Below are 17,807 nucleotides of genomic sequence, written 5' to 3'. Positions count from 1 at the left end.
GGGCTGACTTCACTCAACTTTTGGGGTCATCCTCATTAATAACTCGCTGCTAGCTCCCCTGTTACCCGAGGAGGAGGATCAACAACGACAATCTACTTGCCTCCATCGATTGGGCTAGCCAGAAGCTCGTTGACTGCCTCTCCATCGTAGAATCAGCTCTAGCCATGGCTTGATGCCAATCACCCTCCGAGGCTGACTCAGTGGAGGATAGGTTGGCCAAAGCTGAGGCCAGAATCATGGGTGAGATGCCTACCACAATTTTTTACTTAATTTTATCTTCAAGATATTGATCATCCCTTCCTTGAATCTTTTAGATCTATCGGCTTAGCTAGAAAGCCTCCGATCAGCTATGGAGTACACAGCGGGATTTGTTAATGCTAGAGGCGCCATTCTAGTGGTTTGCTTGCATGATATCCCAAACTGTGTCAGAGAGGTCACTCTTCATGGCATTCATCATGGTGCTGCCATGGCGTTGGCTGCTGCGCAAGCCCATTCTAGCCATAAGCTTCGACTTCTTCCCCATGGTTTTCTAGCCACTAAACACCCTGGGGATCATGAGCGTCTGGTCGAGGATTTCTTCAATGCCGCCAACTCTGTAGCCCTTACTTCCTAGGCCAATGACATAGTAAACAAGGTGTTTTCCGGCCTGTAGCTTGTAATAGGTGACACTAGCAAACAATTTCTTTGTCTTAAGTGGTTTCTCTTTTGCTTCGTACTTCATGTTCCACGCATCAATTTATCCATGTTTGCTTTGCTCTTATAGGTGATACATATCGTATCGACTTTTCTATAATGTCCCGCCTCTATGAGGCTAGGCCCGCTTATATCTGGTAGCTTTTCTAAGATATAGACGGCCCTCATAGACCCACACAAGTCTTTTCTACGCACTTTGTCCTCACTCGTGCACACCCAGGAAAGATTTCCCGATCGGTCACCCATCTTGAAATTGCTCTAGGCCAAGCACGCTTAACCTCAGAGTTCTTTAGAGATGGGCTTTTGGAAAAGAAGTTGCAACTTGTTTGTATGAGTATCCTATTAATCCTATTAAGACCTGGACTAGGATGTTACATTTTCCTCCTTCAGGTTTATTTTTGAACTAGAGGCGACACCCTTCTGGTATCGGCTATTAGAACTGATGATCGAACTAATCAGCTGTCAAGTATTAATCCAAACGCTAGGATAATATTTCTTTAGATATTTTCTATTGATTGCCCTATCAAACTCTTCTTCTCCTCTTAGTGTTTCCAGAATATAAGCATTGCCAGCCGCACAACATTTAATCCGATAAGGTCCTTCTCAATTAGGCGACCATTTACCGAACTTGTTGTCCTTTAACCCGATTGGCAATTTTGCTTTCCAGACTAAGACTCCTTCAGAAAATTGCTTGTCCTTGACCTCTTTATTGTAATACTTTGCAATCCTCAGTTTATTGGCTTTGATATTCTCAAGAGCACGTAGCCGAGGCAACTTAAGTCCTCCAAGTCGTCTATCATAAGATTCTTGTAGACTTTGGCTGACAAATCATTTTGCAATGTGACACGTCTTGATCCAATTTGAATTTCCCAAGGAAGGACTACATTATGACCATACACAAGTTCATAACATGATGTTTTAATCGATCCATGACAGGCCATCCTATATGCCTATAATGCCTAATTAAGCGTTGAATGTCACTTCCTTGGCTGCTCCTCAATCTTTTCCTTGATCAGCTTAATCATAATCTGATTGGACGCCTCTGCCTGGCCATTAGCCTGAGCATAGTAAGGAGAAGAATTTACTAGCTTAATTCCCATACTAGCAGCAAAATCTCCAAACTCTTCTAATGTAAACATTGTCCCTTGATCGGTGGTAATAGTTTGAGGAATTCCAAAACGATACACAATATGCTCTTTGACAAAATCAACCATGTTTTTTGAGGTTACTGTCTTCAAAGGAATTGCCTCAACCCACTTAGTGAAGTAATCTATTGCTATCAATATGAACTTATGTTCTTTACTTGAAGGCAGAAAAATCTTACCAATTAGATCAATTCCCCAACCTCAAAACGACTATGGTTTGATTATCGGATTCATAGCCGATGTAGGTGATCTTTGAACATTACCAAAATGTTGACAGTCTTAGCACCCTTTATAATATTCAAAATAGTCTTTTAGTATTGTTGGCTAGAAATATCCAGTCCTGCGAATAATCCATTTTATCTTATAAGCCGATTGATGAGCTCCACATATCCCTTCATGTACTTCGCCCATCAACACCTTAGCTTCTTCTTGATTTAAGCATTTAAGCAACACCCCATCAATTGTTTTGTAATATAGCTGATCATCTAATAAAACATACTTAGTCGATTTGTACCTTAGCTTCCTGGTAACTTTCTATGATGGATTCCTAAGGTAATTGGCTATTTCAACTCTCCAATCATTATTCGAAGTTTCACTACTTAAGACCTCTTGAAACACTCGATAATCTGACGTACTTTGAGCTAAATGATTAGCTTCTTAATTTTGTGCTCTTGGAATATATTGAAGAGAGACATGAGGAAATTCCTTGAGCAACCCTTGGCACTCATCATAATATCTCCCCAGAGCATCTTCTTTGCACTCATATAGACTGACCAACTGATTAATAATTAACTGTGAATCTCCAAATACCTCAATTGCTTTGGCCTTTACTTCATAAAGAAGTTGAAGCCCCTTAAGAATAGCTTCATATTATGCCTAATTATTGGTAATCATTGGCTCAGTTAGAAAAGCAAACTCAAAACTTATCCCTCGAGGTTAAATAATAATACCAATGCCACCACCTTGAGCAAACACTTGGCTTATGATGCTAGGTGACAAAATTGGCTATAACTTGCCCCTTGACTGCTTTAGCCAATTCGTATTTCAAGTCAAATTCTGACAACGCAAGAATCCACTTTCCCATTCTTCCATTTAATATTGGCATTGATAGCATGTGCTTGATCACATCAGTCTTGGAGACAACTATACACTCAGCCAACAAGTAATGTCACAATTTAGTGCAAGAGAAATATAAGCATAAGCATAACTTCTCGATGAGAGAATATCTTGTCTCTAGATCTAGAAGCCTTCTACTGAGATAGAAAACAACTTGCTCCTTCTCTTCGAACTCTTGCATCAGGGCCGATCCAATCATTTGGTCATTAGTCGATATGTACAACTTAAAAGGCTTACCTTGCTGAGGAGGGATCAGCATGGGTGGACATTTCATGTATTCTTTTATCTCCTCAAACATTTTTTGTTGTATGTCATCCCATTTAAATTCTTGATCATTTTTCAATTTCAACAAGGGAGAAAATGGTAGAACTCTCTCCAACAAATTTAAAATAAACCTCCTGATAAAATTAATTTTACTAAGCAAAGATTGTAACTCTGTTTTAGTAGTCGAGGGCACTGCCTCATCAACTACTTTCATGCTTTTTTGACCAATTTTGATTCCTCTCTCGTGGAACATGAAAGCTAAGAATTATCTAGCTGATACTCCAAAGGCACACTTATTAGGATTCATCTTTAGACCATGTTTTCTTATGCACTCTAGAGCCTCCCGCAAATCAGCTAGATGTTCCTTCTACCCTTTGGATTTTATCATCACATCATCAATGTAGATTTCAACAATCCTACCGATTAACTTATGAAAAATATAATTTATTGCCCTCTGATAAGTTGCACCGGCATTCTTCAGACCAAAGGTCATTACAACCCATTCAAATAAACCGATTGTGCCAAGGCATCTGAAAGCTATCTTTGCTATGTCTTCCTTAGCTATGAAAAATTGGTTGTATCCTGTATTGCCATCCATGAAGCTAATAACCTTGTTCCCGACTACTGTGTCTACCAACATATCAGCAATTGACATCAGATAACCATCCATGGGCATAGCCTTGTTCAGATCTCTAAAATCGATGCAAACTCTTAACTTTCCATTCTTCTTATACACATGAACAACATTCGATGTCCACTCTACATATCGGCACGGTCAGATAAACTTTGCTTCTAGTAATCTTTCAGTCTCCTTTTTGATATCATCAAGTACGTTTGGGTTAAATCTCCTCGGAGCCTGTTTAAACGGTCGATATCTAGTTTGATTGGCAACCTATGTTCAATAATCGATCGGTCTAGACTAGGCATCTCATAGTATTCCAAAGAAAAACAGTCTTTAAATTCCTTTAATAAATCGACTAACTCTTGCTTATACTCAGGACCCAACTTGGCACTCACATATGTCGACCTAGGCCTATCTCTAGAACCAATATCTACCTCTTCAAATTCATCGGCCGATGTGAAGCCATGTCCTAGTTTGTCATCTGTACCATCTATTAGATTATCCATTAAAACAATTTTTTAAAGCCGACTGCTTGGATCGGCTGTTGGCTTCCATTATTGATTCTAATGAAGCCTCCTTCCCATAACTTGCCAGAAAAGCACTCAAAGTCTTCTAGCTCCCAAAATGCTAGATCGACTGTTGTGATTCTCATGGATTCATCAGCGTGAACCAGCTCAACATCATCTCCATGCCATTGAATCAAACATTGATGCATGGTTGATGGCACACAACAGTTTGCATGAATCCAATCACGACTAAGGAGTAAACTTTATGAACCTTTTCCATCAATGACGAAGAATATGGTGAGCAGAGTCTTACTCTCGATTATCAGTTCAACGTTCATTGTGCCCCGGGTCTTAGACGCATTACCCCCAAAATCCTTAAGCATCATGTCAGTCTCAATCAAATCTCTTGGTCCCTTGCCAATTTTATGAAAAGTGGTGTAAGGTATAAGATTGACAGAAGCACCTCCATCCACTAATATCTTGTTCATCGGCTTCCCATCAACAAAACTTTTTACATATAAAGCCTTTAAGTGTCAATGCTTGACTGGTTTATCGAATATAGCCTACTGTATAACTATCAACTTGGCAACTATTTCCTCATACTCTGATTCATCGAAATCTAAATAGACATCTTGATCTACTGGAGCTCTAAATTCTGATGGCAATAGAAATGCCATTTGAATATTAGCCGATGGTTGTCTTCTATTGGCTGTTTGCTTAGCACGCCACACCTGAGGTTTACCAGACGTCTGAGCCTATTCTAGTTCTTTGTTCTTTAGGCATTGCACTCTTCTTTTCTGGCTTCTTGTTAGACCTCTTGGACACCATTGGCCTTCCTACCAAACATATTCTTCCTTATTACTCTCTTTTTCATAATCAGCCTAGTTATGATCAACAACTCGCTTTCCTAGCCGATTATGAACACTTCTATTTTTTAAGCGCCGATCCATGTTATTATGATAATACTCATCTTGAGTATGGATAGATCGAAGATTGGCTTGAGATTGCCTGAACTCCCAATATTGCTTGCTGCACTTTGGACAATTATTCTTGGTAGGTAATTTCAAACCTTCGTTCCAGCAATGTCTAAAGAAAGCACAATTTCAATGTAATTCAGCTTGCTTTCTTTCATACCTCTCTTTTTCCTGTTGACGCTGGTTTTCTTGCTCTTCTAACCAACACTGATAATCCTTTTTCTTTTGCCACTATCATTTGTTCAACAAAATTCGAGATGTAACACACAGCCATGTTGCCTCATCCTTTGACATTTCTCCCTGCTCATATTGGCTCTTTTGTTGATCATGCCGCCTTCTAATTTCTTTGTATTCATTAGCCGATATTTGCATCTTAGGATCGACTATTCTAGTTTCTTTTGATCTAGTTGATGTTAGGACTTTAGTCTTTCCTTTGAGCAAACTAGCATCATCCATGTTCTGATCACTAGGGAAAGGATTATCATCAACTTTCATCTTTCAAGGCGTATCAAATTTGAGCCTTCCTTGTTGAATAGCCCTCTGTATATGTTGCTAGAAAACTCTGCACTCATTAGTAGAATGAGAAGTGGCGTTGTGGAAGTTGCATAATTTCTTATTCTTCAACTGATCGGGAGGCAACATAACATGATTGTCGGGCAACTTGATCTGTCCCTTCTTGAGTAAGAAATCGAAGAGCTTGTCCAATTTCGTGACATCAAAGTCATAGCTCTCTTCGACTCCTCTTCCCCAAAGATTTGGTACCATTACTGTCTTCTTACCCCAATTCTATTCGGCCGCAACAACCTCTTCTTCTTCGTCGTCCTCATAGTCATCATCGACTGAATATGGATTATAGGCTTCGGCCATTGTGGTACTTTTCTAGAATCGGGTGTCTCTGCGCATATTTTGGAATTGGCTATTGAGCGCTGCCACTCGTTGAGCCAACTGACCCAAGTTGTTAAATTCTTGTCCCAGCAGCTTCTCTCTCCATGTTGGCAACATTCCTTGAACAACCAAAGCAGCAAGTTGATCATTGGTCAAGTTCAATGAGAAGCACAAAGTTCTAATCTCTCGGAACCTCTTGGTGCCCGATTCATTAGTTCTTTGCCTTATGATTGTCAAATCGGTACTCTTCTTTTCTCCAGTCCTAGTATAAAAATATATATGAAACTTCTTCTTTAGGTCAGCCCAATTAGCAATGGAGTTAACTGGCAGTGATGAAAACCAAGTGAAGGCTGGCCCCGACAGAGACAAGGAGAAGAAACAAACTCGATGGGCCTCTTCAGTGGATGCTTCACCCAACTGTGTAAGATATCGGCTGACATGTTCTATTGTGCTTGTGCTATCTTGGCCAGTGAACTTAGTAAACTCCGGGAGTTTGTAATTTGCCAAAAGAGCGACCAAATCATACCATTCTGGATATGGGCATTTGTACGAGAAGGTCTGCCCTTTTGGCTTCAAACTGAACTAATTCTTCATCATCTCAGTCACTCTAAGCAACAACTCATCAATATTTAAATTTGGATTACTCTGCAATTGCCAACCCATCTGTGGATTAAAATTTTGGGTACCTTGATACCCCGGATTTGGAATCATGTGAAGGGTGTTGTAATCTATGCCATAATGATAACCTTATGGGATCTCTATCTGCTGGGTCCTCTGCTGGTTTGTTGCTTGAAGTCTCTAGTTGTAGATGTTAGGATCTATATCCCTACGAATCCTTTGAACTGATGGCGCTATTTTTTTAGCTAACGATGGTATCTGGCCTGATACACCAAAATTGACCATTTGATTTCAAACTTGCCCTGTCGGCTGTTGCACATGTTGTTATGATGATCTAGGATTATACTGTATCTGATAAGTATTAGCACCCTGAACTTGCTCAGATGAGCTCTAAACCACTTGGGCATCATCATTACTAGCTAATGCCGTTTCTTGATGGCTTGTACCGGCTTAATTAGTCCCCTAAGTTGACGAATGTGGAATATTGTAATAAGCCAGGCCAACCTGATTAACTGGAAACCATGAAATACCTCTTTCATGGTGTTGTGGAATGTGTTCAAGAAAACTTCATTATGATTCGACATGGCATCATGAATAGACTTGTTGATAGCTTCTACGAAGAAACACCTATCTTCAGCTTCATCTGTATCTTTCTGCCCATGCAACAGAACTCTCGATAGTGGATATTTCTAAATAATTGTATTGTCACATGTCTTGGTGTAGGACAACAAACATTTATTCTGAAATTCTTCTATAGCTTTGCTTATGACATCTTTATCTCCATTAGGTAGGTCTTCATAAGGCACCATAAGGATGTCATTATTGTTGTAAGCTGCCATGACGATTGTGGGGTCCCATCGGGCATGCCAAAACATGTGTTGGTGCGAAAATGCATCGACACACGGCAAGCCAGAAGGATCTGCTCGATGGAGCTAGAGATCCACTTGGCTTCAACGCAGGGATGACCGATCTTACGTATTTCTCCCAAGACATGCCAGTCAATTTGACCCTACAATTGATAAGGAGAGAAACTTTATTAGTAATTTAAGGTCAAACATGCCGGTCCTTGCCCAGATAGTTCTAAGTGTGCCGCTTCGGGAGCAGCCAGACGGGAAAATCGACTAAATAGCCGATACGCATAGAAATCGGCTGTTACGGACAGTAAAGCTCGTGGGTAGCGATTGATTTTATGTTGATAAGTACAATACCCGTAGACATAAATGTGATCATCAGCTAGGTGAACATTACCAATATGAATCGTTGAGCCGATGGATCTAATCAGGAAAAGCTATAGCATGCAAACAAATCGACTGTCTAATACCAATGAATCTACAAACGCTATAAATCTAATCTATTACCATCAACAGTGAGGTTCGGCCAGATCGATGGCAGCTATGATGATAATAACAAATTAAAACTAAAGAATCTATAAAATCATCTATACTTCGACAGGCTTTCCAAAAGACATGTTATACGTGAAGGCTCAGATAAATCGGCTGAAATAGCCGATTCAGGTGAAGAGAGACTACAGTGTGTGAACAATCGACTATTTCACATGGACAAACCTATGGACTCATCAGACTTAACCTACTATCTCTAATAGCGGGGTTCGACCGGATCGATGCAGCCATAATAAAGACAACAAATCAAACCCTAACAGTACACAAATCTATTTACGCTTAACAGAATCATGGACACACACTGTAGGCATTAAAGCATAGGCGATCGGCTATTTAGCCGATGTAGGCATAGCAAACAGCTAAGGTCACGCCTAATTAGGAATAAATCTACTAACTAGCATCCTCCAATCTATAGTGCCATCAATGGGGATCGACCGGATCGTTACAGCCATAATGGTAAACTATAAACTAGATTTAACTAGCCAGCAAACCTCTTCAAGATTATGCATGCCTTAACCGCGTATTATGCACAATCAAGATCGAAATAGAATGGCAGATGAAACATAACCCGTCGCTCAAAGTAAGAAACATTGTGTTGTAATAAAGCAAACGACAGACTAAAAGGAAATAAGGCCGATCTAACTCTATCTTGACCGGGCGGATTGATGTTGCTGCAAACTAATAACAATGAAAACATCAGCAAGATTGGTAACTTAATGAATCTATCTGAAGGACGCCACCCTTAGATAGAGTCGATAACTTGACCTTAATCTAGTTCGAGCAGTGGAGGTCGACTGGATCGATGTAGCCGTACTTGAACTGGACAAGAGTCGATAACTAGCTTATACTAAAGTTCGCAGTGGAGGTCGACTAGATCGATGCAGCCATACACACCAAAGTATAAACCATGACAGTACTTACAGACAAACCGGAGGTTGGCCGAACCGATGCAGCCCTACTTGCTAAAGAACTCGCTGAGATCTACTCTACTCCTACTCCTAAGGGTTGGCCAGAGCCAAAAAAAGGTAAATTGTATTTGATTGATTGGATGTCCCTTTGCAATAGCCGGGTCCAATATTTATACCCGGAGCCTAAACATGAATCCTACTCAAGTACGACTCATTACAATCTTTGGTATAAAAGAAAACATTCCTAATTTAAGATAACTTGGACCCCTAATCTTTCCCTTTCTGTAGAGTCTGACATGTTTTCCCCTGACGCCAACCGTGGCTTTTGTCATTATCTGATGGCGTCACCTGAAGAGAGCCGATTCCAATGTTGTATTTAAATTAGCTGATATCAACTTTTATGCAATCGATTCCTTGATGACACGATCTTGGGAGCTTCAAGTTCCCGTATTCCTCTTCCCAAATTTTGGTGTAAATAGTAGCTCAATGACACGCTCAACTAGAGTTGCTCTTCGCGGCTCCCGTGGGGTGAGCACAATACCCCTCACAATCACTTCTCCGGAGCACCGCATAACCTTCTTTGTGTGCTTCAACGGAGATCACCACCAAGCCATCTAGGAGGTGGCAACCTCTAAGAGTAACAAGCATCACCAGCTTGCAACTCGATCACCTAGTACCACTCAATGTAATCTCACAATGTAACGCACTAGAATAACTCACTCGAAATGGATTCACACTTCTCGCAAACACAAGTGAGTTAGAGGATTCTCAAACCAAACACACACATGGGCAACACATCGCCAAGGTGCTCAACCTCAGCCAAGCCCGAGCTCCACCTCTATTTATAGCCACCAAGCCAAATAGAGCCGCTGGAGCCTTGAAACACATTTCTGTGCGGTCACCGGACAGTAACGTGCGGGCACTGGACAAGGGGTGGCGGCGCCTAATGGTTGAATTGCAATGGCTATTTCAAACTAGCCATTGGGACCCTGGCACTGGACATAGGGGGCGGTGCACCTCCCTAGGGGTGGCAGTGCCCCCACGGCATCCGAAACGTGTTTTCGCCCCTCTCTAAAAAAATATGGCGGTGCCAAGCACCAGACTGTCCGGTGACCATGGCAGTGCCCCTTCAGCTCAAAACAAAAAACCACCACTTCAATCTTGTAGAGCATTTCATTAGCTTTCCAAAAAGTCCTCGAACATTGAAATCGGAGTTCAGAGCTAAGAGTTATGCCCGAAATACGAAAGTGTGATAGTGTTGTTTTGGGCATGTTGCAGGGGGGTGGCGGTGCCACTAACATAGGGTGTCTGGTGCACACCGGAAAGGGTGGTGCCACCCCCCAGGCTGGGCTACGCGTTGGCTACAAGTTTGGTTGTGTTTTCCGACCCTCGGACAACCCAAACTTGCTCTTCTCTTCTCCTTTTCTTCTCCAACTTCACCAAGTCGATCCAAATCAACTCCAACAACTTCTCCTTTGCAAATGTGCCAACACCACCAAGTGTACAACATCATGTGCAAGTGTGTTAGCTTTTCACAAACATTTTATAAAAGAATTAGCTCTCTTTTTACCACAGCACTCGATCCTAGCAACAATGCAAAGTTAGATCACTCGAGTGGCACTAGATGACCGATATGCAAACAAGTTTGCCTCTCTTGATAGTATGGCCATCTATCCTAAACCCGGTCATAAACTTCTCTACACACCTATAACCGGTGAAATGAAATGCCATATAGTTTATACATTTGTCTTGCGCGTTTCATTCCATCTCCTCCAATGTTGATGCAACACATGCATCAATCATATCACAAATGATATGATCTAGTTCATATCATCATGTCACCTTGTTGGTTCATCGATCTTGACCTCACTTGCTTTTCACCATTGCCTTCGTCCATCAGCACCAAGTCTTGCTCAAGCTTTACCGCCACACGGTCCATCGCTCCAAAGCCTCCATCTTGCCCTTCATGCTTGCAACCGGTCCATCGAGCCAAGTCTTGTCTTGATCTTCTCCACCTTAGTCACATGACTCCATATCATATCTCATATGGAATTCATCACATGTGTGAGCCTTGCAACATATCCAAGCCATTTCACCTCCATGGCATTGGTTGCTCACACATGATGTACTTGTGGATTAATCACCTGTGTATCTCACTCAAACACATATTAGCCCATCTAAGGTTGTCACTCAATTACCAAAACCAAACAAGGACCTTTCACACGGAGCTCGGCAGTGGCCGTGGCAGGCGGATGGAGCGCAGCCACGATGGGAGGTGCGAGTCCGGGCGGGGGGGGGGGGGGGGGCGTCGACGAGCGGCGCAGGCGAAGTCCGTCCCGCGAACGGGTGTGGGCAACATGGGCTGGGTCCGCGAATGAGTGGATGAGGATAAGTTGTGTTCGGACTAGAGTCATGGGATGGATGCCCGTGGCATATCATTATCCTATGAAATAACGCACGTGCACAAGCAGAGGAACACTGGAGCAAGACTGTGCATCGCACAAGTGCAGAAACCTTCATTCCCTTATATTGGAGGCATATTCTTTGTCAACCCGGTGGAGGCCATCAGACTATCTTTGTCGTGTTAATGTCCCTGCCCCAACCAGCCACCTTCCCCCATTTACTTGGCCAGCGGCGCCTCCGCCGTCTCGCCCCAAGGCGCCCCGCGCCCACAACCACCATCAGGCCGCTCTCCTACCCCAACAATCCTTCTAAGCCCACCAAATTCAGGTAAGCCTCCAAACCCTAACGCTAACCTTGGTAAAGTTGGGGGATAAGACCTCGTGACTTTTTTAAATTGGGCAAAAAAATCGAGTGAAAGGGAACCTTGAACCATTCGAGTGAAGTTTAGCTTTACTGAAAAAAGGCAAGGTATGGATATGAAGAATTGATACAGCTTCTATTTTAGTTTTAGTGCAATAATATGGGACTTGATAAAATTCAGGTGTCTGAATTTTAATTTTCTTTCAGGCAACGGTTATTGTATATATTTTATGTTAAAATTACAACTTTAGTTCATTGCAATTTCTATAGACATAATTTACAATTTTTGGATTTAAGAATAAAAACCCATTAGACAAACTCACAAACATGATAAAATCTAATTTGTGTTATCACAAATACAATTAACAATATATGATTATTTCTATAGTTAGATAAGGACAAAAAATTAAATATATTAACACAAAGACAATTAACAAATTACAAACACAATAATCTGTATAGTCACACAAATACAAAATTTAATATAATATAACGAAAAGACGATTAATAAATCACGGACAAGTTACAAGAGCGGTAGAAGCTGGAGTCATGTCACATTGTCACCGCGGCAGCAATGTGCCACAAACGCTAAAACCATTGATCCAGCGTCCGTGCGCTTCGGAACAGGCAGCTACTACTAGCGTACTAGTACCGAGTACTCCTTCCGTAAAAAAGAATAAATGTAATTCTCATTTTTCAAAAAGTTAAATAGTCTAAACTTTAACTAAATTTATATAAAAAATACAAACATTTATGATACAAAGTAAGTATTATTAGATTAATTATAGAATATATTTTTATAATAAATTTATTTAGAGATATAAATGTTAATAATATTTGCTACAAACTTAGTTAAACTTAAACTTTTTTAACCGACACCTATCCCATAATTACATTTTCCTGCAGACGGAGGTAGTACTACTCCACACGTCGCCTGAACCGACTGAGAAAAACCAAGCGCCTGGTAGATAGGAATTGTGCAATAATATTGCACTGGAATTTATATATATATACCCAATATTAATGAGTGAAAGTTTCTCCCCCCTAATTTTTTGTCCTTCACGTTCTCTTGAGCCCATCTGACCTATATCACTCCCTCAAGGGTCTTGTCCGGTTTTACTTAAGAGTAGTAGTACATGAACAATTAGAGATAAAAAGTCCTAATTGGTTGATTGTCCAGTTCATGATCCGTGCTTATATGAGTTTGCACAAGTACGTCTACTAAGCACACGTGCTAAGATCCGAACCCTGGTCCGTATAGAATCCACCACAACACGTCTAAAGACACATGATCTTCTTATTAATCATCAGATGTTGAGAAGACAACAATACGTAAACGGTAAACCAAATCTGCTTTAGTGATACAGATCACCGACCTATAGTTAAAAGCCCTACCAAGCACCAATCCTAAGAACACACATCTATGCATAAATAGTAACGGATGGGAAACGAAATAAACGTACATGAAAACTCAAGTTACAGCTACATTAGATTGCACGGTGCTGGGACGAAGGACAGGAGGCTGTTCTCAAGGTCGTAGAGCACGTTGAAGTTCTGGTGCTGGTAGCTGCCGATGATGGAGCCGTCGGAGGACGTCGCCATCGCCAGGCACAAGCCCCCTGTGCTGGGATCCACCAGCATGTAGTTCTGCAGAGGGAGCTCCCAGTCCGCCCCATCGAAGTGGAGCACAAGCTGCGGTAGCGTCACCGACTGGCGCGGCGGCGGCGGCCACTGGAAGCACGTGTCCAGCACCGACGTATCCGTAACGTTCAGCAAGGGCAGCGTGATCTGCGACACGAAGGCCGCGCGGACAGCGCCATACGCTGGCTCCGCGAGGTATGAGATCGTCGTGCCGGAGTCGATGATGGTCCCGCCCGTGCCGTCCGTGTCGTTGATGGCGAACACCGCTGGGTCGATGGGCAGCAGGTAGCCGCCGACGCTGATGCCCGTCATGTTCAGGAAGTACATGGTCGGCAGCGCCGGGTTGACGACGAACGGCGTGGACTGCACCGGCTGCGCGTTGGTGCTGTTCAGCGTGGCGTTCGCGCCGAAGTAGAGCCGGCTGCGCACCGGAGACAGGAAGGAGGTGAGGCAGTAGGAGAACCTGGGGGAGCCCAGCTGGCCGACCAGTGACAGAGACCCCCGCCCGAAGCCGACCATGCCCGAGCTGTTAGCGAGCGAGCCGGAGTTTAGGTTCCCGCACCCGAACGAGATGCTCGGCAAGGTGACCTGGGTATCGTTGGTGCCGAACGTGAACGTCTCGTTGGCGAGGACGCCGGCGGTGCTGGCGCTGTCGCCGTAGAAGTACTGGTAGACGCACACTCTCCGGTAGCAGAGCGGGTAGTAGAGGGCGTTGCACGCCGGGGACGAGCAGCCGAGCGACCTGTACGTGGAGGACTGCGCTGGGTCGAAGTAGGGCGTGGGCTGGTCCACGCAGAGCAGGCACGGCGCGCACTGCGTCCAGATGAGGTCGCTGCCGGTGTCGAGGATGGCCGAGTAGTACCGCGTCGGCGTGCCGATCCCCATCTCCATCAGGTACTCACCGTCGCTGGCGAACACCAGGATGCGCGCCGCGGTGATGGCGTCCCCCGGCGCTAACGCCGCAAGCGACTGCAGCGTGGCCACGCGGGCTCTGCTGCGGTGTACCGCGCGGGCCAGCAGCTGCTCCTCCGTGTACCCGGCGTTCGCGTCGACGTGCCTCAGCGTGGCCTTGAAGCCGAAGCCGCCACGGGTAAGCTCTGCCTCTGCCTCTGCGGCACCAACCGCGGAAAGCAGCAGTGGGAGCAAGAGGACCAAGAACGCCGCAAGTCTCGGCATTTTGGAGTTGAGTGGTAGCGAGCGCAGCACGCCACTAGCTACCATGAAAGGTATGCTGTGAGCACGAAGGCTTCGCTTGGATCCTCCATGTATAAATATCGTGTCCATGCATGTGTGATGTGTGGATCACTCCATTACTCGACACTGATCCTGGTTATTTGGACATGGAGATAGCAATAAGGAATATGGGCACGAATCGAGGTCGCAATGATGCGTCGCTGTAAAATATTACCAGCTCTGCGTTCCTTAACATCAACGCTAACCACCGTAGGTGGCTTAGAGATCTGCGTTTGTGTGCCCATTTCACCAGTTAGAAATCGTGATTTTTGTTTATGTCCAGTAACCCAGGAGTGGGAGACAGAGTCATACAACTTTACTATTTGAACTTTGAACCACTTGTAGAACTACAGATAGCACACTAGTTAGTTCTCCATGGAAAGAAACTACTCGTTCCTAACACGAGAGAACGAGTGTCTGCACCTGCAATAAGAGTGGCCTGATGGTATGCCAGAGAATTTCCATTCTCTGATCGCACGACATAGACAGGCATAAGGATGGCAACGGCGATGAACCCGACGGGTATCACCGGAACGTTCCCTTCTCCGCTACGGAGAATTCATCCCGTTCCCGTCCCCGTTGACTGTCTCGGGTATAGATTCTTGCACATTCCCGTACCCATCGGGCATCGGTCGGGTAACAGATACCCGACGGGTACTGCATACCCGATAAACAAGGACACTTGGGGTCGCAACTTTGCAATCGGAGACGTTTCTTCTTTACCCGGATATAAGTGTCGAAGTCTCGGAGATGCCGAGGAGAAGGGGCGAGGTTGCGAGGAGGACGAGCAAAGGTTGCAGAGAGACCGAACTGAGGAAGCGAGGGGCACGAGCGCTCGTGAGGCAGACGTGCTTGTGCTGTTGGCGGAGATGGTGAGGAAAAATTAAACTAGGGTTCTTAGAACACATAAACTATATATATGATTGTTCAGATTTGGACCAAAATACCTATGTTAAGCTTCTTTGGGCCTAATACTCGCATGACAGCTCAAATAGTCGGGTTCCCCAATGAGTAACGGGAACGGGTAAACAGGCAGCCTGTTCGGTTGGCTGGTTCGTATCATTGCTGGTTCGTGAAGAAATACTGCTGGCTGGTTTGTGTGAGAGAAAAATACTGTTCCGGCTGGAAATTTACGATCGTTTACGACAAGCCACAGCCAAACGAACAGGCTGAGGGAACGTTTCCATACCTGCTATACCCGTCGGGGATGGATTCTTACCCATTTAGATACCCGCGGGTAAAGATATGATCCCATCCCCGTTCTCTAATGGATCAAATACCCATCGGGTATCGGGTATCGAGGCTCGTTGCCATGTTTGAACAGGCAGAAGTTTACATGCATGTATGTCAATAGCGGAGGTGCCGAGATGCACGAGCTAGAGTGAAGAGACGGGCGGAAGGCAGGCCATGAATCTATACAGCACGGGACCGATGGCAGCGGCTCGACAAGGCTCGAGCAGACTAACGCGGTGTCAGCCATGTGCAGCGGCAAACGAAACGGGGAGCCACCGGGATCGGCTCCGTCGTCCATGGGAGTCAGCACTCGGCAGGGGCGCACGCGAAATGTGCATTGAGCACTGTGCAAGTACAGGCGTACAGCAACTGGAGCTGCGAATCGAGTTTGTTCCCCGATCTCCGCGCAGATTTTGTTTACTCCGCTCGCTCTCGGACAGCGGAGCCCGGGAGTGAAGCGCAAGGCACCTCGCAACTTGATTTGGCATGGGTGGACGGCACTGATACCGTGCGTGGGGCACGGAAACATCCGGATGCGTGGGCCGGTTTCAGTGAAACGCAGGCGTGCAGAGCAAGTGACACTACTCTTGTTCGGATCCGAAATGTGTAGACAAGGTGTACTCGTTTCAGCGTGTGCTAAAACTACACTGCAAGGTAGTACAAGCATAAAACTGTGCTCCGGCCCAGGGCACCTAAGGTGCCCATTGCATATGCATATACTTGCAGTATGGAGCATAAAACTGTTTACAAACCTTTTGTACCATCATATCTTATGGCAAGCACAAGTGCTCACTACTGTACATGGTGCACATACCTCCACATCACCGGCAAGACTAGCGCTCTTAAGATCAAGATCATCCAGAAGGGAGCCAATGGTAAGGATATGTGAGTTTGGAATGGGAATGGACCGGGTTGACCTATTGGCTAGTTGACCCGAGCTGAGCCACGAAAACAAGGTAACGGGTCACGAGAGCCGGCCTCAAAGTCTAGACAGGGCTGATAGGGCCAGAGGCCCAAAGCCTATCGACCCAATAGGTAACATGCATGGGTTGATCCAATCGTTACATAACAATCTTTTTTTATTTTATTGGTCTTCTTTAAAAAAAAAAAATAAGCATGATTGGTCATAACTTGTAAACATGTCTAAGCTTGAAAGTAGGTTGAGGAATATCCATTTTGGAAGTGAAAAATATATAAAATTGAAATCATGGTTTACTTGCAAACTTATTTAATTTGATGCATTGTTAATAATCTTAATGTGTTATCATGGTAATTTTTAATCTTGTATCTCATCTTTTTCTAAAAGTGTTGATAGTATTGTGTTGTAGATTGAAACGACTATTGTTTATGTCAATGTAGTACCTAAGAGTGTAATTTCTAATAAAACATAAATGAAAAGTTTTGAAAACAAAAGGATTCAATAAACACTTGAGTTTGAACTTAATGTGTGGATAAAAATATTACAACAACTAATAATATTTAAAATTAAAAGACAAAATATAGGTTGCTAATGTCAAAACAGGATACAATGAGACCTGGTATAAGTTAATCGTAGGTTATTTCAACAAAATCATATATAATAAACCCATCAAGGTGTAATGTAATGGATGGAAACACATATAAAGTAACCGGTAAACTTGTAACAACCATATTGAGATTATAAAGTATCTAAAAATGTAGTTATTATAATAGCAAATGAAGAGAGAGGGTAATGATACTTAGTTTTATTAGTGGTATACGTAACACCCTCGGTGTTACATTGTACAGTTTTTGCTAAAACACTGCATGAGCATCCTACTTATGTGC

At 43.6% G+C, this 17,807-nt stretch overlaps 1 protein-coding gene across 1 annotated transcript; it reads right to left on the bottom strand.

The window, feature by feature from the left end:
* Window positions 1–13,179: 13,179 nt before the first annotated feature.
* Window positions 13,180–14,866, bottom strand: LOC136546346 (aspartic proteinase nepenthesin-1-like). The gene has a single exon (XM_066538323.1). It carries the CDS (start codon window positions 14,817–14,819, stop codon window positions 13,377–13,379), a length of 1,443 nt encoding a protein of 480 aa, XP_066394420.1. The 5' UTR covers window positions 14,820–14,866; the 3' UTR covers window positions 13,180–13,376.
* Between the last annotated feature and the right edge of the window lie 2,941 nt (window positions 14,867–17,807).

The sequence above is a fragment of the Miscanthus floridulus genome, chromosome 3 (genome assembly GCF_019320115.1).
Source record: "Miscanthus floridulus cultivar M001 chromosome 3, ASM1932011v1, whole genome shotgun sequence".
NCBI classification, from domain to species: Eukaryota; Viridiplantae; Streptophyta; class Magnoliopsida; order Poales; family Poaceae; genus Miscanthus; species Miscanthus floridulus.
Note: the sequence above shows the minus strand (reverse complement) of the source record. Positions and strands in the feature narration are given on the sequence as shown.